Below are 21,936 nucleotides of genomic sequence, written 5' to 3' on the forward strand. Positions count from 1 at the left end.
GTCACACCATCTGAACACACCCTCCCCCCTCCCTCACCACACACCGTCACAAACTTACGAGTGTGACGTCATTTATGGACGACCCCTTTCTTGTGCTTTTCTAAATAGTTTCACTATTGTCCTTTGCTGCTATTTATTATTCTACTTTTAACGCAACATTTTAAAAGAAATTTGGATGATCGCTATCTTGTATTAAATATGTTGTCGTGGCTTTGAAAAGTAAAGTAAAGTTAATGGAGTTAGCTATAAACTATTAATTATTTATAAGTTGAATATTTGAATATAGATCTAGATCTAAATGATGTTTTTAGACTTTTTGGTCTTGTTGGTGTTTAGTTGAACTTCAAAATGGCGACCTTCAGGGTGTTATGTTTTTGTAATAAAGTGCCTTTAATAGGTGAATTATCTAAATATTAGCCTAAATAAGTTTTCCACGTAAATAAATGAGTGTAGAATAAATTTCTAGCGTAATGATTGCAATAATTTTTTTTTCAGCTTTACTAATAATATTAATAAAACTTACATTCGAAGTTACGGTAATCTATCGTTTTGGGGGTAATCCCTTAAGTGGCCTTAAGTTTAGCGTCGGAAATTATCGGGTAATGTTTGTTGAGTCTCGGTAACTAGACTTACGGTAAACCATGGTTTATTTGACCATTGAAATATAAATAAATTGAAAGTCGATAAGTAAATTGTTTTAATTTTTAAAGTTTAATCGACAAAAGGAAACAAGAATAAATATAATAGTAGATTTAAATTAGTAGATCTAAAAATAAATAAAAAACATAGGCCCTATGCCCTATATTAATATAAATATAAATAATGAAGTCAAATGTAGGCTAATAATTTAATGTTTTTTGCTTGCAGCGGATTTGCTACCATTAATTAATTAGATCTAGCTAGATATCTAGCTGCTAGGACAAGTAAAAAAATCTAGATTACGAAAATAGTAAAAATGATTACAAAATGTAAAAATGATTACAAAAATAAATCTATCTAAATTTTAAACATTCTGTATAAAAATAAAAGATGACACCAAATAAAGTATGGTTTACAGTACTTCCGGTGAATTCCGGAAGTGTGTGACAGACTTTGGCATTGTTTTACTGTTTTTTACTGCTATACGATTCCGGAATAATAACCGACGCTAAACTAAGGGATTACCGTTTTGGGTACGTAAAATCGCCCGCGGCTATTTATGTACGAAAACGTTACCTCATTGTCAAGGCTTTAATAGAAGTATATTGTCATACTTTTGTGTCAAATATTATAGATAAATGAATAATAAACCAAAATCAATGGCTAAATATATCGATATAGGCCAGAAATTAACTTTAAACAGCAGTGTCTGAGAGCAAGCTTTGCTATATAAACAGCAGCCATTTGTAAAATAGACTGGCTTCCCCCTGAATCTGGCGCTAAAAACTTATAAAAATAAAACTTTAACAAGATGGCTGCTATAGTAAATGAGCATGGTTGCATCTGTTGGAAACAGTTGTACATAATTTTTTACTTTCCCTTTTCATTGTATATATTTTCAGAAAAGGGCTTGTGTCATAAGATATTAGCAGTTTCAACTTCTAGGCACAAAGAAGCCCATCTTACCTCAACAGTAAACTTGCATACTTCTTCAAGATGTGATGTTGATAGAAGAAAGGATACAGCTGTAGCAAAACATTTACATTATCGGTTGGTATCATTCTAAAATCTAAATACAGTTAATTTGTACTAATGAAGCTTAATAAATTTAGCTGAAAATTAATTAACCAGCAGTAGTTAAGTTTCAGCCTATTCTGAAATTTTATAGAACAGTTCATTATAAATCATCTTCTTTGTTCCTAATTGTAATGTTGGACATGATTTCCTCCAACCCAATTAAGTATTAATGTCAACATATTTTGCACTGTCTAGCATGTTGACTCAGATTTCAGTCTGCTTTTCTTTCTGGATTTGCTTCATAGCTGTTGTCCATCCAAGACAAACTACAAGCAGTTCTTTGATTTTGGAGTTGTCTCTCCTAGATGGGTTGCTGTTCTATCAAGCCTCATCTGCCTGGGGGTTAGGTCTTGGGACTTTTCGGTTTAGCAGCCATAAGCTTTTCTAGCACTACCACACCAACCCATTAATCTTATTAATATTAATGAACTGTTAAATTAATTCACTCTTCTTAAAAATTAACAGGAATTATGAAAAGACAATGAGACATAGAAATCTTCCTTTAGTTGAATTGCCAGATTATTCCTATGTTGGTATGTACTGAGCATTTTTTCTTTTTATTCTGGATATTTTAAAATATACTCCCTCCACAATGGTTTGTAGATATATACCAAAAGTTGTCTCCCATTAAAAAATGTATATCTATATATATAATTCTCCTCTTCGAGCCGTTAGAAAACAAGCTGCAAACGCTCTCCCTACCTCCCCACCCCTACATGGTTTTAGTGAGCTGTGTTCACTCTAAATGTTTACAAGCAGAGCCAACGATTTTAAACGTAAGGGGGGGGGGTTATGGTCCTTAACGAGCTACTTATTGTGTTTTAAAGAAATATTTTCAGTGTCAGCGTTGGTACTGTCGAATTCACAAATTATGAATTATTGAAAATTAGAAACAACTAAATAGCGGCGTATGTTATGCCGCGGGCCGGCTCGTTCTAAATAAAAATATAATTTAATTCAAATTTATCTTGTGTGTTTGTCTTTGTTCAAATAAAATTAGGTTTGTTCTACATTTTTTTTAAGTTCACATAACTGCCCCTTTAAAAATATACCACATACTTTGAAATGTTTGTTGCATATAATTAACTATTTGGTAATGTGCAAAAAACATAATATTGTCCATTTAATTTTGAACACATTTTTGCCTTTTTTTGCATGTAATTATTGTAAGAAATTATCAGGACATATTTTATTAATTTATAAAATCTTGAGAAACCAACAGTAGCTAAAAAGAGACAAGATCATACATATTTTTTATTTCACCTCTACACATTTCAAAATTGTAAGTTTTATTTAAGTTTTTGCTTATTGATTACTAACAGTACACAAACAATTCTTTTCTATTTCTAAAGATGGAAGAGCCACTGAGATTGCAATACGTCAGAAAAATAGAAATGAAAGGAATTATGATTTGGCTGTAAGTAAAATTATCTTTTAAATTATTGCTCCTTTTATTACATCCCCACTGTAACTTGCATCATAATGCCAGACCACCTCCAGCCAGAGAAGTGCAGTATTTTGTCAATAAAAGTGCATTACTTTCCTGACAACACTGAGAAAGTTATTGTTTGGAGTGTGATTATTCTTGGGTATTGTCACTCTAAGATTTTTCCACAGCTTTATTTAATATTTAAAATATTAGCAATTTGCTTAGTAACTGTATTAATATTGTTTTTACATATTTTTAAAAAAAAAACCTTTAATGGCATGTACTCTTAATTTCAAGTTTTGGAGAAGTGGGTCTATGTTTGCTAATATGAATGGTAATAGCTTAAGTATTTTCACAAAATATTTCAATGCTTTTTTACTTCAGTTGCTACTATTCTACACTTTTAATGTCAACAGAAACAGGTTGTTCAACTTCTAGGGGAAATTAAATTCGCCCAAGATGAACTAAAGAGGTCTGAACAGGAAAAGTTGGATCAACAACAACAAAGATTATCATCTGCACTCAAAGAGAAAGGAAAAGGGCTATAATAAAATATTTCAAAAACACCGAATTGTTTTATTTTAATTTTATAAAATGAGTTTGCAACACTTTCCTTAAATCTCTAATCACAATTTCAAAAACATCATCATTTACTAATGTACTAATCACACCATTCTGTTTCTAGGGTCAACTTTTTATTAAAATTTTAATTGAATTCAGTTTAATAAAATGTACAATTAATTTCATTATGTAACAGAACATTGAATTTCCCTAAATAAAAGCCAGTTGCTTTTCAAATTAAAACATCCATAAATTTTAATAATTGTTCTGCAAAATCTTGTGTAGAAATTTATCTTAAAATATTGCTCCACTTTACATCAAATCACATTAAAATGTAAAACAGAACAGAAAATCTCACAAATCATAATTTAAGAGATGTTTAAAAATTATCACTAATGTAAGACTCTGTTAAAAAAATATTCTAAAACATTTTACAATAGTAGCTGTAAACATACTCATTATTTTAATAATTTGTCTACAAGTAATTTTAAGCATAGATAAAAATCAAACTTGTCCAATGTGCATATTAAAGTATTTTGGCACAGTGAAGTCATTTGCTCTCAGGTGAAATGTTCTTCCGTGAATTCTAACATTTTTTTTTGCATACTGTTGTCCTTTTAGAGAAGAAAACCATACTGGTTTAATGTCTTCTTTTGAATATTTAATTTGTTTCCTTAATCCCCAAAAGTTATTACTGATGCCAATAAATGTATTATTATCTTTACTAAAGTAAATTCTAGTTAAATAAAATCGTGAAATTACATTGACAAATACCACAATTGATAATGACATGATACATGCTATAAGAGAAATATAAAGCTCTGTTTTATCACCACCCTCTTGGTGATTTAAGACTGTGTTAAGTGCCATGCCAAAGGATATGAAACAAAATCCTGTAGAAATTATCCGACTGGGAGCAATAATACTTTTTTGACTGTTTTCATAAACAATTATGAACTCCTTGGGGACTTTATCTTTGTCATGTTTAGGCCTAAAAGTTTGTTTACTTTTAAAGCTCAGAGTTCGGTTATTTGGCTTCAGAGTTATCCTAGGGTAGAGGTTCTTGAGTGTTTTACAAAAATGTAATTGCTGAGGAATAAGAAAAAACAAACATTTCAATCATTTAATTTGATATATGAACTATATAACATCAATACCTTTTTTCAGTATATGACCAGAGGTAAATCAAAATGTAATTTTTTTCTGAGTATATTCTACCTTCCCTGAATAATTAATATTGTATGCTATAATTAAATGTACCCACACATAGATATATACTAAAGCTCATTGGTGGGGGGGGGGATATCTATAGAGCAGATCATTGTGTAGGGCAAATATTGAAGTTACCTAAAAAAATTCTTTACAAAAATTAATAGTTTTTTAAAAAGTGATTAGAAATATATAAGCATTTATCATCCATGTTTAAATAATACTATTAATACTGCAAACATCTTGGAAATAAATCCATTTGATGCATTGACAAAAGCATTTCACAGCATCAACAACTATCTACTGTTCAAAAGTTGTGCATCCAGTTAAGGAAGCTGAATGGACTTGGTCCCGGATAATACCCCTAATCAATTTCCCCCTCTTGACAATACCTATCATATACTACTACTAGCAAAGTTCATTAAAGAAACTTCCTACATCATAGTAAGTGATTTCATTACCTCAACACATGGACTAAAGACCTAAATAATGATCAAAGGAAGAAGCTCTAAATGTGATTGTTACTGAGATTTCCCCCTCCTCATCTTCCAATGAATGATATCTTATCTCTGTGGTTTATAACCCATTTAAGTTTAAGAAAAAGAAAATGTTTCTTTGTATAAAAATTTTCATAATTTTTAAAAATAAAAATCTCTAACAAATTTCTGTTTTTTTTTAGTGTGTTTGGAAACCTTTCATTTTCAAGTTCTACTTCATTAAATATTATATTTTGTTTAGGATGTCATTTAGGCAACTGGAATTCAGGTTGTTGCCCCCCCCCCCCCACCCCCCCCCCCCCCCCTTTTGAGCAACTTGGTTCCTGGAAACCATTCCCTTAACTATTTTGGACATTTGTAATTTTGTTACTTTTTAATTTATAATTATGACTGTTGGGTTAGCTTACTTATTACTTAAGCCAGAGTATACCTTTACTACTATTCTGACACTATTATATAATAGCATAAATATAGTCTATTCATTTAAATATTTTTTTACATAATATGATAAAAGTAAAAAGTAGGTTGCTTCTCTTTACTACTGTATAGTACCTGATTAACTTACAGAGGCACAAAATAAAATCAAATCAAAATGAATTTTTAAAATTATAGAATTATATACTACAACTAGAGGATAGCAAGGTCGAATAGTAAAGCATTTGGCTGCTAAAATGAAGGTCTCGAGTTTGTATCTAGGTTTCAACTTTTGCCTGGGACGTTCCTGAGTTCATTCCAGCTCTGATGGGTGCCTGTCTTAAATTGGGGAAAGTAAAGGCAGCCGCAAAGTGCTGATCATACAATCACTTCAAATGCTGAGGTCAAGAAACATACATAATAAATTAAAATATTACAATTTTGCCAGGGGAGGTAATTCAAAAAAGAAATTCAACTCACTCTCAATAATTTAAGTTATTTTTTTTTATTACTACCGCATTGATTATTTTATGTTAAGGTTCATAATTCAAACAGAAAAATGTTAAGATTATTTATATTATTTTCTAACTAGTCTATGATCTCTCAAAATCACTATTATTTGTTTTTGTTTTTCTGGTGTTAGTAAAACGGATGGTGAAATTAGACTTTTAGAGAATGCTGGAAACTGGAAAGACTCTCTCTGGGCGCGGAAAAGAAAGCGTTTTTTTTTGTGTGTTTGCGTTGGGTTTGTGTTGTGTTTGTGTTTAGTTTTTTCTGTTCCAAGGTTGGTACATTTGAAAAAGATTAACAGTGGCGGAGCACGGGTATGCAGCTAGTATTAGGGTTGTCGGCATCCGCCGAGTTCGCGGTAAAAACATGACCCGAAATCGCCCATTACTTTCTGATACCGGACCCACGAGATTTGGTTTTGCATACTAATAAGTTTTTAATTTATGGTAATTAATTAAGTTTAAAAGGTCATTTCCTAAGGTTAATTAAAAAGTAGAGTGGTTGTCCCTTAGTTTTAATGGCTTTGCGACCTGATTGCATGCTGTCTCTGCTTTGGTCTTCCCCCTGTATCAAGGTTAGTTTCAAATACGTTGGAATCTCGATTTTTTAAAAGATTCCTCTAGATGAGAGTAGATTACTGATCAGACATATCTTAAGTAATTGGAAATGAAATTTGTTTTTGGATATTTTGACTCCGACATTAGTTATACCCCTCCGAACGTAGTCACTGTATGTAGGTCACGATGCCACCATTGTTATATTTTTTCATCCCGATCTTCCTGCCTTTAAGTTTGATCAACTAATAACAGCAATCTTATGGCATGTGCAAACAAATCTAATTTTTTATTTCAAAATATATTTACATACCCATCTTTAATTTTTTCAGCTCTAGTTCTAGTTTTCTAGAATATGTTTTTCCTAAAAATCCAATTTTGTCAGACTAGACTCTACTCTAGACTGACAAGAGTCAGACCTAGATCTAGGTTACCTGTCTGTTGCTATACACTAACATTGTGCTAACTGTAATTTTAAGTATTCAAGTTCTACTTACCCTTAGATATAGTTATATGCTGAAAATCAGAATCCATACACAATTCACACATAAAAACATTGATCTGATAACTTCATTTCACTTATTACAAAATGGCTTTTATATGGACTCTACTTCACCTGCCCAAAATAACAAGGCAGTTATAGACACATTACAGTGTTCATGTCATTTACTTTAGATTTCTGACTATGGAGTTCTTTCATTCACTGTATTTATATAAAATATTGCTTTAGAAACATTTTCATATTTGCGCAGCAGTTTTATAACAAAATGGCTTAAAGATGGACTCTACTTCACCTGCCCAAAATAATGAGGCAATTATATGCACATAACAGTGTTCAAGTCATTTACTTTAGATTTCTAACTTTGTAGTTCTTTCATTTGCTGTATTTATATAAAATATGGCTTTAGAAACATTTTCATATTTGCGCAGCACACAGTTTTTTGGGGTTATGGGAGGAAGCCAACACAAAAATATAAGTTCTGTATTATTTTTATTAATTTCAACAGCATTTACAAGTTCTATATATCATTCTAGTTAAACTCTGCAAATATGAACAAAATACAACTGCAAGTAAAATAACTATGCTCAATTTATTCAGGTATACCATGACTTGTCACAATTGGCCAATGCAAAAGCAAGGGGATTCCACCCCTCACAAAAAAATTCGCCAAAAAAAAACTATTTGAGCTAGACAGAAAATCTTTTTTGTTTTGTTTTCATATTGTTGAGCTCTACAAGAATATGTAATTTTTATTTTTATATGATGATTAGTGTTTTTTTACCTAAATCCCTACTAGTATATATATAATTATATAGACCTGGATTCTTGCTTACAGGTTGAACTTTAGTCTTACAGTAATATTATAATAATTACTTAGTTTTAGTTAGTAGTGAATCTAGTAGATTGACTAACACCAGTGACTAACTTAACTAAGTATTATATATGTTATTATTAACTACTAGTCTAGATCTACACACTAACACATTTTCTAACCTGTCTTGAATGCAAAATGTTGGCAACTAAAATTCGTAGCATGATTTAGAACTTAGAGATCTAAGATTCTAGATCTTCTAGATCTAGATAGAATCAATAATTATAGATTATATATCTATCTATAAAACATAAAAGAATAACAGTAAACGAATAAATAATAGTAGTATACTAAGTATAGTGTTGTATAGTGTATACTCAAGTTAACACATATAAGGGAGATAATAATTTAAAAAAGAAAATGTATTCATAGATTTCTTTACAAGAGATCAAGCTCCATTCTAACTACCGGCCTGATATTAATAAAGTAAAAAAAAACAACACACGATGTGGATCACGCACGTTTTAAAGTTACATAATACTTTTGACCCATTATTCCACACGTGACGTGTGTGTATGGGGTGTGGGGGAGGGGGGGGGGGGAGTGGGCTATTTTAGCAAGATACAATTTATTAAAATCGGGAATCTTCCCTTCCCCACTGTCGCACACAGTGTTTCTTCCAGACTTTTTTTTCTCCGGGGGGGGGGGGGTACTTGAAATTTTCAGGGGGGGGGGGTCGGTAGACTTTCTTCGGGGAGGGGGGGGACACTGTTAAAAGTATATATATATATATATATTCTATTTAAATTTCATTTCATTCGGGGGGCGGTAGACTTAGATCTAGACATCTAGATTTCTGTTTCAGTTTCGGATCCTGTCTAGATAAGCCCCGCCAAAAAGTTAACCGCCACCCAAAAAAAAAAAAAGATAACTAAAAAGAGGTTATGATTATGAAACTTGTACTTCTAGATTTTATTAAAGTGGTTGAAATTTGGACTGTATTTTGCTACATTTAACCCTAAGCCCAACCCTAAAGGGCAAAAGGAGTTGGTTTATGGAATGCGTTTAAATATTAGAATGTCTAGACATCAGAAATACATCTATACAGTGGCGTAGCGAGGTCGGGTGTCACCCGGTGTCACCTCCCAGAGGCGTAGCGACCCTTCCCGGGGACAAACTTTCAAATTTTCGATTTGCACCCCCCCCTCAAACTTTCGATGTGTACTCACCCCCCCTCAAGTTTTTCTCCATATATTTTGCTATTTTTTGCCTTTGTGCCACCCCCTAAATGGTGTCACCCGGTGCGGTCCGCCCCCCCGCGTCCCCTCGCTACGCCTCTGCATCTATATCAAAAGAGGCGGGCTACCTTTTACGCCCGTGAAATTCTTGCATCAGCGACAGGGCTTTTCTGGACAGACATTAGTTTGTAAAAAAAATAATTATATAACAGCATGGATTGTGCATTATGGTAGGTAAAACACGGATATTTTAAATACTGCCTTTTTTTTTTACTTTATACACTGAACGTATTGTTTACTAATTATTATTTTTAATCAATAACAGTTTAGAAGCCGCTCCTAAATGTCCTCTATGTTTACTTCTATCTTTGAGTTTGCGGACAAGCTGGGGGTATTATAGTCGTTCACTAAATCGAATCAGGTACGTCCGCCGGCGCCCCGGCAGGGTTCGATTTGGCGCCCTGGCTATCCTGTGAGCGCTATGATGCATACATTCATTTTAGATAGTGCAATAGACTATGGATAAGAAGGGTTACTAAAGTCCATCACTAAATCAAATCCAGGGCGTCATCTGGCGCCCAGAGAGTGCTATTTGGTACCCCTGGCCTTCCCGCGAGCGCTATGGCGTCTACGTTCGTTTAAGTGAGTGCAAAAGACTATGGATAAGTTGGGGTATTATAGTCATCTACTAAGTTGAAACAGGCGATTCAGCCGGCACGCCGGGAGTACATACGATTGTGGCGCCCCCGGACTAGATTGTGAGCACTATGCGTTTATGTTTGCAGTTAAGTCTGTGTTTATGTTCGCGTTTACTTTTGCATTATTTTGAGTTATTGTTTGCGTTTAGGTTTGCATTTCTATTTGTATTTGCGTTTTCATTTGTGTTTCCTTTTTTGTTTGTGTCTGTTTTTTTTGTTTGTTTTCGTTTTTTGTGTTTGTGTTTTGGTTGATTGTGGTTAGGGTTAATTTGAAAAGTAATATATTTTCTAAACCCGGACATTACCGGGTATATAATGCTTAATAAACATACAAGTCATTATCCTCAGAGGCGTAGCGAGGGGGGGCATATGTCCCCGGGCGACGACCTTAGGGGGGGGGGGGCGCCAAAAAATGGTTGGAAAAACAAATTGAAAGTTTGAGGGGGGTGCAAATCGAAAGTTTGAGGGGGGTGTAAATCAAAAGTTCGAGGGGGGGGGGTGCAAATAGAAAGTTTTGTCCCCGGGCACCAGGAAGGGTCACTACGCCTCTGATTGTCCTTTACTGATAGGTTTTTCACAGAGGCCAGTGTAGGTCCTGGCCGGCTAGTGTTTGTAAAAACATAATTAGAGAAGAATGTAAAGCAATAAAATGGTTTTATAAAGTGTATATTCTTTGTAAATCTGCCAACTTGAATCTTAATGAAGCTGCTAGTGGAGGTGCATGGTTGAGGTGATAGACGGAGTAGTTTTACTTTGCTTATTTACGCTATACAATTTACATTGTTATCACTTAACTATTTTAGTCACTTTAAATCACTTACTTGTTACACTCTTAATGCTATACTTAACCCCTAAAACTTAATTTAAATACGTAACCAAAATGTACTGAACATAGTTGATTAAATGCTATTAGTAATTTTTATTATACAAGCTTATTTTTCAAACCTTTTCTCTTCACGAATCTTTGCCTGTTTCGCCACACTACTTTACTCACTTTTATGTGATGGCCATTTAAACAAAATCTGTTAATCAGGTTTCTGTCTTCCTCCCTTTCACAATTTTGCAGGAAATGTGTTGGCAAGTGTCACTAAATAGATGCGATGTATGTTGAGTTGCACATTTTTGGGATGTTGCTTGTATTTAAAATTTTGCTTGTAACTCAAAGCAAAAAATCCCTCACTCGACTGCTTGTATCTCCGAAATCTTGTATGTCTGGGCACTCGTATACCAAGGTATCACTGTAGTTTAACAATTAATAAACTCTGCCAAAGATATATTAAGATTCTTGAAGGATAGTAGCCTGCTGGCTGCTAACATTTTACAATAACTATTTTCATTCTAACAGCTCAATCCTGATAATGATAAGCACCCAAAACTAAAGACACAATCATGCAAAACTTGCTAATTTCATAACTCTTCTCACAAACAACCCAATGTTGTTAAAAGCCACTACAGACACATGATAGAGCTTATGATCCAGAATCATCAAAAGGCAGGGTGTGGGGTGGTGGTGAGGACCACCCTGGGTGACACCATTTTGGGGTGACACCAAATTGTAAAACTAACTTTCAAAACAATGTTTTATTCCGTTAAAAAAAATAAAACAATTGGGAAAGGGTTGACATCAAACTGAAAATGCACCTAGTGACACCAGTGCACTGATCACATTAGGCTACAAGCTGACTACAGCAGTTGTTTTGCTCAGGGTAAAAATTTTATTTATAGGCTACAATAAAAGTTTAAATTAACATCTAATTAGGTCAATGACTCTAGAATTTGCAGAGACAGCAAATGACAGATATTTCTTCACAGATTAGGCGCTACATCAACAAGTAGAACATAGTGTAAATTAGCTCTACTAGTTTGGAACCAGTGACATAATTCAATTAAAAGAAATTATCCGAAGGGATCAAGACACAGGTATTGAGGTAACCTGTGGCAACTTAAACATAGTTTGGCAAGAACAAAATGTCATTGGAATTTGTTTTGAAAAAAATTGACTTGGTGTTAAAGTTTTACAATACCTAAACACAAAAGTTAAAAAAAAAAAGAAACTTATCAAACGAGGTTTTAAATGCACTTAAAATAAGAAAATAAATTAAGTGTTAGTTATTTCATAAAAAGTGTTTGTCAATATAAATTTGTCAAAAAAAAAAAAATTCAACAGATTTCTTGAGTGACCATAGAATTTTACTATCATAGCAATGGAAAAGTTTTAGTTGATATCTTATTATTATCATTATTTTATTATAGCAATCAAACACCAATAAAATAAAACTACTGTCTCTGAGGTAAGTTTTTTAATTCTTTAAATTAGCAAGTTAATGATTTATAAAATATAACCTGCTATCATAAACACTAATAATATATTTGTATATAATACAAAAGTAAAATACCCTAATAACTAAATACGGGAAGACTAGAAATTCTATTCTAATTCTAGATCTATAGGTAAGAAATATTATTTACAGTTTAAAAAAGCTACATATGGAAAACTTAGGCTCCATGTTTCTTTTTTTAGACAACAAAAATTGGGTATAAATCTTTTCTATACACACTAGATTTATAGTATTTGTTAGTGCAGATAGCTTTTCAAAAGAAAAATAGTTTTTATATTTTAATTATATAAATATATAAATATATATATATAGACAACTATACACATATGCCCCATTTCACATAGACCATGTATGTTTTCAGCATACCATGAATTATTACCTTTGAATTAATACAAAACAAGAATGACAAAAATAAATTTCTATTATTTTGCTTAGTAAAAGTTAAAGGCACTTTTAAATTATCATCTTGGTCACAGAATAACACTGCTTTCTTTTTCTTTGTTTTGATTACTTTTTCCAGAAGTTGCATAGTTGTTACCGTGGTCATTTCTTGGACTGGGCTGGATTATAAATGAGTTGTGACTAAGGTTGGTCTTTAGCTGTTCATAGCTCCAATGCATTTGTTCAATTTCAAGTTGATGCTTTTGTTTCTCATCATGTAACTCACAGAGCAGGTGGTTATTAGTTTCTATTAGCGATCTGTAATCAAATAGTAATGTCTCAGGTGATTATTAACATTTAAAATTGCGATAGTTATAAAATGTGCGCTCATTAAATACTATGGTTAGAAGAGTTTGAAAAGCTAATGTTTTAAAAAAAAAGCTTTGGATTTTAAGAGATATTTTAATCTGTATCAGATTAAGAAATATTTTAAAATGTATGTTTATTTTGTTTTTAATGCCTATGATATTTTTATTATCACCAATGATATATTTGATTTTACATAATAAAGACTTACTTATGGCTTTCTTGTAACATACTGGCTAAGTCTTGTAACTGATAATACTGCTTTAATTTGGATTTCATCATTTCTATCTCATTAGACAACAAACTGTTTTGGCGTTGTAAATTATCTAAAGAAAGAAAATGACAAAAATTCCCCACAGATTATTTTAATAAAATTTGAGTTTTGTTCTTATTCATTGTTGGGTGACAACTCAAAATATATACTTGAACCTGCTTGTAACAAAATAGTTAGTGGAATTGTTTTAAAATACTGGTAGCTACAAAGATAACATTTCTATCTAGTCCTTTGCTATTTTCATTATACTAATTTTTAAATTTACCACTTTGACAAGTACCTACTCAAGGGAAAAGAGTGAATTAAAAATGATCTAGAATTAGAACCTTAAGATAAGGTTCGATTAAGTTAACAATTGTTAGATATTAAAAATGAATAATTAACAAATCTCTTCTTATGCAATCAATAAAAAAAAAATTAATACACCTAGTACCTACCAATCATTGTTTGGCTAATTGAGCCGCTGTCTGATGCAGCTGCAGCACTGTTATAATGGGAAGGATCCACAGTTGACTCGTAAGCTTGCAATCTCTTCTGTAGATCCCTGTTTTCAGTGACATAGTGACGAACCTCATCATGCAATCTTTCCTGTACCAAGTGAATCACAAACACTTTTGTCAGAGTCATTAGCAAAATAAAAATCAGATAGGGCTTTGATAGACTACATGTGGGTAAGATGTGTAGAAGGGACTGACTGGTCATAAGTGGGTAGGGTGTGAAGGGACTGATATGTGGGTAGGGCGTGTAAAAGGGACATCAAACATATGTGGGTAGGATGTGTAGAAGGGACTGACTGGTCATATGTGGGTAGGGTAGTGTAAAAGGGACATCAAACATATGTGGGTAGGATGTGTAGAAGGGACTGACTGGTCATATGTGGGTAGGGTGTGTAGGGACTGATATGTGGATAGGGCGTGTAGAAGGGACTGACTGGTCATATGTGGGTAGGGTGTGTAAAAGGGACATCGACCATATTGTGGGTAGGGTGTATAGAAGGGACTGTGACCATATGTGGGAGGGTGTGTAGAAGGGACTGATTGATCATAAGCAGTGGCGTCACTAGGCTGGGTATCACCCAGTGCGGCACCTTATGGTGTCACCCCAACCTGGTCATTGACTGACTTACTTGTTATTGAAAATGTTCAACTAAACTTTTATTTCCTCTGTAAATTTAGCAGCTGGTGTCACCCCCCCCCCCCCCCCCCCTTCAGGTGATAGGTTTAAAGTGTGCAAATAGTAATGAAGCTTATCCTTGGTCGGTTATTATTACAGCTGGATGTAGCATTGTTTTCTCTATAGTTTGCAGGTTTACGTCATAGTGTCACCCCTCCCTCCATTTGTCTAAGTCATCAATTTGTATTTAAAATACTTTTTAACTCTCATTAATTATTAGTTTAACTAGCAAAAAGCATTTTCTTCTCTCCCTCTCTATATATATTATATTGGTGTAATCCCCCTAAAAAGTGTAACCCGGTGCAATCCCCCCCCCCCCCCCCCTTGCACCATAACTTATTCATCTTGTGTGGATAGGGTGTGAAGAAGGGACTGTATACATTAGAGATGCATAATTGTTTTTTAAAACATTCAAATCTCACTTTAAAATTCGTATCTCACCATATCCTCTTTAGCTTTCCTCAAAGAAATTTTCAACTCTGCCTCACTTTCTGTCTGTCCTATTTCTTTCTGCCTTTTTAAAACTTTATTCTCCTCTTTCAATGACTCCATTGTCTGTTTTAAGGCGCTCATTTTATCATTTATGTTTCCTTGTGTCATTGTATATTCTGATATAAATTTTAGAGCTTGTTCTGACAAAATAAAAATACAGGATGATGTGATGTTAAGATATTAAAAATAAGCATTAAATATAAAAAAAATTAAATTGGTAAACTGGGATAAAATCAGGATTTCGAAAAATAATAAACTCATAATGCAAAGAAGACATTCAATAGAAGAACAATGTAATAAACTTAACATTTCTCTTACCAATAAACTTTGGATTTTTGTGCAGTGACTTTGTTCCATTCCAGTATCTGTCAACTAGGTTGAGCATTGAAAAGAGAAGATTTTTCTCTTTAGCTTGGTCGGCATCGACGAGGCGCTGAAATAAACATAAAAAAAACATCTGGATGTGTACAAACATCATGGAAAACCTCAAAACAATTGAAAAAAATGAGTGTAAACACACTTTGACACATGCAGTATTTCAGATGTCTATTGATCAATCATAAAAATTGACATTTGTAGTGTAGAATAGCTGGAAATTAACTTTTAGTATACACACATTAAAACAAGTTGTGTAAATTAAAATGACATAAAATTGTAACTTAATGTAGTATACATCCATATAAACATTTTAGAAAAAAAAAACAATTAGAAATAAATGTTAGTCAAAGTTTAAAGTGTCATTCAATTGAAAAAAAAAACAACAGAAAAACCTGTTTCAATAAAGTAGAAATGATTTTAGTCTTTTTTTAATAGCAATGTAAGTGAACATGTTTGCAACAGACACAAAATTATACTAAATAATGCTAACATTATAGTAAACAATGCTAACATTATAGTAAACAATGCTAACATTATAGTAAACAATGCTAACATTATAGTAAACAATGCTAACATTACAATTACATCAACATTTCAGACTCGATTTCCTCTACCACACAAGTGGCCATGTCAAATTTAGATTGCAACAGTTACATTACTCAAAAGCTTTGCCAAATATTAAAATGTTAAATTGATGGATGTAACATGGAGTATTTTTCTGTAGTTACCTCGGCTGCTGGTAAGCTTTGAGTCCTAATATGTCTTGGTCTGTTTTTTCTGATATTGTCGTCTTGAGAAATGCCATCCACTCTGGATTTCCTTTCACCTGGGACCATAAAACACTGTTGGTATTCTGTCCTGTCATTGGGTGGTGCATGCAAATCCTCATGTTTACCTTAATTACAAATTTTATATTTACTTTCACCTCCAGGATGTATCAGTGGTACAAGGCTGTTTACAAATACTTAATTATGAGATATGTTCAGATTGATGCAGGATTAGTCATTATCGAAATATAATAAAAATTCCCTTTCACAGTTTTCCATTACGCATTTTTCTGGTTACCATTTTTACCACTAATCCTAGTTAAGTTATTTTATATAAATGAATATTGTAATAAATATTAATTAAAAAAACCCACAGTAACCTCACAATTCAACACTAATATGGCAACAAATAACACAAGTTCAGACTTGAAAGACAATTGGATGATTGTACATTGGAAATCCGGTGCACACCTTCTCTCCACACAGTTCCTGGCCCAAGGGAGAAGTGTTGCCTAAACAAATTGTCATCGGCTATGTGCTAAGCAATGTACAGCCTTAGAGACTCTGGCTCTAGATTTTATTTAGGGGTTAACTCCCCTTGCCCCCCCCCCCCCCCCCCCATGGGTTTAGCCACAAACAAGGCAGTGGGGGTTTGTCATCAGTTTCCCTCTCCTAGATGACTAGCTGTCCTCTGGCTCATGAGCGGTTTCAAACTCAAGGCTTTTGAGTTAAGCACATGCACAGTCTAACAGAAGACCGCACTATCCTTTCAACTACTTATAATAAATTAAAAAAACAATGTAGCACCTACTGGCTGGATGTGGTGTAAAATAGCCCTGACTGCGAAATTTACCATTAGCTTCCTCTTGATCAGTAAACATAAGATTTGGGTCTTTTCTGAGCAATCAAAATTTGTGAAAAATTTATAGTATCAATAGTATAATAATGCTTTAGAGAAATAAACTAACAATTTATAGCAATTTTTATAGTAACAACTTCTAAGTAATAAAGTAACAATATTCTTTTTATTTAAAAAAAATGACTTCATTAATTTGTATGTCATTTGTAATGTTGTAGTTGTACAATATTAACCTTTGTCCTTCAATTATACGATGAACATTATCTGAAGAAGAGGCCAGAATGTTTGGATATAGCTCCTTATACCTAATTAAACGAGGATCCACATTTTCTGTCTCATGGTTAGCAACTTTTTCAAGCTGAAAAATAAAATGGGTTTAAAATAAAATTAGGATGCTGTTGTTGGTCAATTACTCAATTTTAGAGACTATAAGGATTCTAGCCAAGTTGAAGAGATTAAACATTTACCTCTACATCACCCATGGCTCTGTCTTTGAATCTATTTGGTTTAGGTGGATCCAGAGTTTTTAAACCTGGAATGTAAAAAAAACCTGGTTTTTAAATACAATTTCAATATTTAAGTGGCAAATTTTATTATTAAATAAAACCAAAATTTACTAAAAGGTGTTTGTATTTTTTAAATGGGAATTATTTAGTTTTTTAAATAGACTAAGCATTTCTCAATTCCACAAAGCTTTATGTCTGCTAAGACCTATTCTTCTGCTGGTTTTATTTATTCACTGAAAGTAGGCTCTGTTGGAGTAAAAAAAAAAAAACAGCAACAATTCACCTTCAAGAGAATAATCTTCAACTATGTCATCTTTATTCGCTGATCCTGTCAGTGGTCGAGGTTTCCTGAAGTCCCCCTCGTTTCGATTCATGACATCAATTACATCGTCATCAACAAGAACTGGAGCAAATAAACAATTTTTTATTTTTTAGCAGTTTAGCATAGATCAATGATCAACATAAGTTAGAAATTCAATTTTATTTTAACAATATGTACAATAAAAATGGCACCACTGAAGTACAAATCAATATAGAAGAAGTGGTGTTAAGCATGTACCTGAGGGTCCCTTCATTAACTTGACCATCATTTCTGACCTTGGTAAGAGTTTAGTCACTGTCATTTGTTTTACTGGCTCTGTAACCATTTCGGAAGCTTGACTAGTGCTGAAATGTGTCAAAGCTGCCTGACGCTCACGATCTCTAACTCCTCTGTCATCTGTAAAATGTTAATTGTTTAAATAGAGGCATAGCTTTTTGTTACTATTTACATTTCATAGCAATAATAATAAAACTGCATAGTGTCTAAATGCTGTACTTAATATTCTAGCTTAAACTTAAAGTAACCAAATTAAGTCTGCTCCTTTCAATGTTATCCCAATGCAGATGGGAAGTTTGATATGTATACATTAAAAAACACTGGCACCAGGTTTACTGATTTAAAAAGTCCTTTAGAAAAAAATACAATAAGATCTAATAAAATACATTTAAAGACTAACCTAAATAATTTCTTTCAGATATTTTAAAATTCATCATTTAAAGTTTTCATCTATGTCCAGAAATAAAGAACACCCTTCCCCCAGAATTACCAAGTTTCTGTAGATTAGGTAACATGTGAATAAGATAAAGTCTGTAGTCAGGTTCATTTCTGGTCACAGGGTTGAGCCTCAGATCAATTTCCTTCAAGTTTTGATTGTGTTTTAAGCGTCTTAATTCATCTAAAGTGCTCACATTATTGTAATATATTTAGTACAATTAAGGATGATAACTTATTTTTAAATTTAAAAACTGTGTTTAAAGTGTTATCACCTTTTACCTGTTTTGGTTAAAATGTTTGAAGCAATGGTTCTTTATTCAAAAGGCTTACTTATATAGTTACAAGTCATGGTTAGTAAATTATTTATTTAAAACAGCATACAAACAAACAATTCTCTTGGATTACAATATGCTGCCCCAAATAGAATGGAAAAGGATACAGATTCAAATTTTCCAGCAATTGTAAATGTTCCAAGCCCTGGAAGTAGATTTCAAATTCAATTAACATTTTAAAATGAAAATAATAGTGTGCATAAGCAGAAAAAAAACCCAGAAAGGAATGCAATATGTGTTTGATAATGCAGAAAGACCATTGTGAACTGAATAATTCATTTATATAATAATTCTCACAGTATCACGCAAAGCTGTGGATACTGATTGTTATTGCAATGAAATGCTAAGACACTGGTGTATTGCTAGATATTTATAATTATATTTATTACGAGCCGACCCACGGCGTATCATATACGACTATTTAGTTGTTTTATTTTCTACTTTTCAGTAATTCATAATTTGTGAATTCGACAGTACCAACGCTGCAACTGAAAATATTTGCTTTAAAACACTATTAGTAGCTCTTTAAGGACGATTACCCCCCCTTCCTTTCCCCCAACCCCTACCATAAACTCCCCCCCCCCCCCCCCAATGAAAGGAAACTCCTCTTAGTTACCTCCCCTAAGTTTAAAATTGTTTCAAACTAAATTATCTGCCCCTAATAGCCGTCACTAAACCCGGCTCTACGATTGTAACATTTAGCGTGAACCACAGCTCACCAGACCATGTAAGGGTGGGGTTGGTGGGGAGCGCGCTTACAGCTTGGTGTTTTCTATCGCCTCCAAGAAGAGAATTATATATATAGATTTTTCCATATTTCTCTATAAATTCTGTTTTAACATTTCTTTAATATTTTTGAGTTAGACACATCTCTCTAATACTAACCCCATCCACCTACAATCCATGCCCATAAATCTATGTTAGTGTGATGTTCAGGTTAGTTTACTTTAGTCTAACAATGTACTTTCAGACAACCTCACAGACATATTATGTAACTAAGTAAATGCATTCTTCTTCAAAACATTTAAGTAAAAAAGAGGCTAATATTAGTATTCTTTACCTGCAAAGATTCAAGTGCATTTCTTGAGAAGTCGATGGACTTTAGGCGAGAAAATTTTCTTAGGGATGTTCCTATAGACACAATCTTTTCATGGAATGTTCCAGGGAGTGATAATGACTTAATATCCTCTAAAGTTGACAGAAACAAAGAAAAGCAAAAGGAAAATTTAATTTAAAAAATTAATTAATCTAAATAGTCAACAAATAGATTTTTTCCATACAGTCTGGGTAGTATCAAGTATCAACTTAGTTGTATTTCGCTTATTGTGTTAAAACATATACAGCTACAAAATAGTTATTTAATGTAGGCTATTTGTAGTATTTAATTACTGGTAATGTTAAAGTATTAAGTATCCTAAACAATTACATTCAATGAAAAAATAATTCTAGGTTATACTTAAAGTTGTCAAAATGTGTGTGTGTTTTATTAAGCTTACAATTTAGACTCAAAAAGATTTTCTTTAAGGTTGAATAAGATAAAATTGAAAATGACATAATGATAATAGCAGCAAGCTCTAAATAAAATAGGCTTTAACGAAATTCAGCATGATGATTTTTGGCCCCCCCCCCCCCCCCAACATCCTACTTTTACAAACTAACGTCAAACTCCCTTTTCACCACAATGTCATAAAAGTTTCAACCCCACTCCCCTTTATTCCTTTATAATAGATTCTAATTTTAGAAACTAGATACATATTTATTATTTAGAAAGCAAACACGTTTAGATCTATTTTTTTTCAATTTGTGAATTACAAGCTTGGACATGTCAAACTGAAAATGTGGAAGGTGGAAAGAAAATTAATAAATTATTAAAAAAATAATAATTTAAAGGCCTAATTTTCTAATTATAAAGTGAAACTTGAGATCTATCTGCTTACTGGACTTAATACTTTATTCAATATTCAAAATCGGTATAAATAAATGAGACAGAACAGCTGATCTGCAGATTACAGTACTGAACTGTATGTGACACAACAACGACCAGAGTTATGAATGAGTTTCTCATGTTAAATTAGTGCTGATAAATAATTAATTAACAGGAGGTAGACCATATAATAAATATTAGTAAGCTATTTACGATATTTTTAGAATTAAAATAGTGCAAAACAAATTCATCAGCAGCACTCACCAAGATTTTCATGAGTTAAATTTACACGATTTCGAATAAGATTTTCAGTCAAAGTGAGCGCCATATTTGTTGCTTACAACAACGCCAGTGGTAGGTATGGACAAATTAGATTAGGTATCGATATTCTTGAAAATATCAATAGAATTTTTTTTATTCCAACACGTTATAATAACAATCGATTTGAACAGTCCATTGAATAGGTTGCATCATTTTATGTTTAATAACAAGTGAATAAATACCATACAAGCAATAACATTTAAAAATATATTTAGACATCTAGTACATACTTACCAGTTTATAACAAAATCGAGACTAGACATTAACGATACTTTTTATGAGTTTGTACATGTTTTCGCTATTTTGCGGAAATATTATTTAATAAAAATAACATTATTTGATATTTTCACTTTACTTTTTGCTTCACAAAGCTATAATTATTGAGTATTAGCTAAAATGATTCCATACAGTCTCCATTATATTCAACTAATGACACTAAATTTTGATATGTCCAGCTGCATTTATTTACTTCAAAACCAAATTATGTACTTTGTACTCATCAGATCTTGACAGAAATCAGGTTTTTGCATTATCACTGTTATGCTTTCCTAAAAAAAAAGGGGGAAAAAAGGGGACTAATGCCTAATTGCTATTCCTAATTAATAATTTGTAAATTGTTATTGTGCATAAGAAATAATTAATATTATGG

General features: G+C 32.6%; 3 protein-coding genes across 4 annotated transcripts; 1 reads left to right on the forward strand and 2 right to left on the reverse strand.

Moving 5' to 3' along the window:
• The first annotated feature begins 336 nt into the window (after positions 1 to 336).
• LOC131949994 (uncharacterized) lies at positions 337 to 3,712 on the forward strand. Its single transcript, XM_059311987.1, has 5 exons — positions 337 to 397; positions 1,542 to 1,689; positions 2,182 to 2,249; positions 3,069 to 3,133; positions 3,562 to 3,712. The coding sequence occupies exons 1-5, from the start codon at positions 349 to 351 to the stop codon at positions 3,691 to 3,693; spliced, it is 462 nt and encodes a 153-aa protein (XP_059167970.1). The 5' UTR covers positions 337 to 348; the 3' UTR covers positions 3,694 to 3,712.
• On the reverse strand, positions 3,703 to 8,545 carry LOC131949993 (uncharacterized). Its single transcript, XM_059311986.1, has 2 exons — positions 8,386 to 8,545; positions 3,703 to 4,795 (listed from the first exon to the last, which is right to left on the reverse strand). Exons 1-2 carry the CDS (start codon positions 8,425 to 8,427, stop codon positions 4,211 to 4,213), a joined length of 627 nt encoding a protein of 208 aa, XP_059167969.1. The 5' UTR covers positions 8,428 to 8,545; the 3' UTR covers positions 3,703 to 4,210.
• Positions 8,546 to 12,423: 3,878 nt separating this feature from the next.
• LOC131949996 (centrosomal protein of 72 kDa) lies at positions 12,424 to 21,317 on the reverse strand. Of its 2 annotated transcripts, none has more exons than XM_059311990.1 (15): positions 21,231 to 21,317; positions 20,103 to 20,230; positions 19,150 to 19,187; positions 18,763 to 18,917; positions 18,234 to 18,392; positions 17,958 to 18,077; positions 17,636 to 17,700; positions 17,402 to 17,526; positions 17,121 to 17,206; positions 16,271 to 16,368; positions 15,483 to 15,597; positions 15,114 to 15,304; positions 13,937 to 14,087; positions 13,437 to 13,551; positions 12,424 to 13,177 (listed from the first exon to the last, which is right to left on the reverse strand). In XM_059311990.1, exons 1-15 carry the CDS (start codon positions 21,292 to 21,294, stop codon positions 12,949 to 12,951), a joined length of 1,839 nt encoding a protein of 612 aa, XP_059167973.1. In that variant the 5' UTR covers positions 21,295 to 21,317; the 3' UTR covers positions 12,424 to 12,948. The 2 variants fall into 2 exon arrangements, with proteins under 2 accessions (XP_059167973.1, XP_059167972.1); XM_059311989.1 differs by having other exon boundaries at positions 16,271 to 16,437.
• Positions 21,318 to 21,936: the final 619 nt, after the last annotated feature.

Source organism: Physella acuta, unplaced genomic scaffold, assembly GCF_028476545.2.
Source record: "Physella acuta isolate Inbredline_101_S28 unplaced genomic scaffold, ASM2847654v3 ptg000725l, whole genome shotgun sequence".
Lineage (NCBI taxonomy): Eukaryota > Metazoa > Mollusca > Gastropoda > Physidae > Physella > Physella acuta.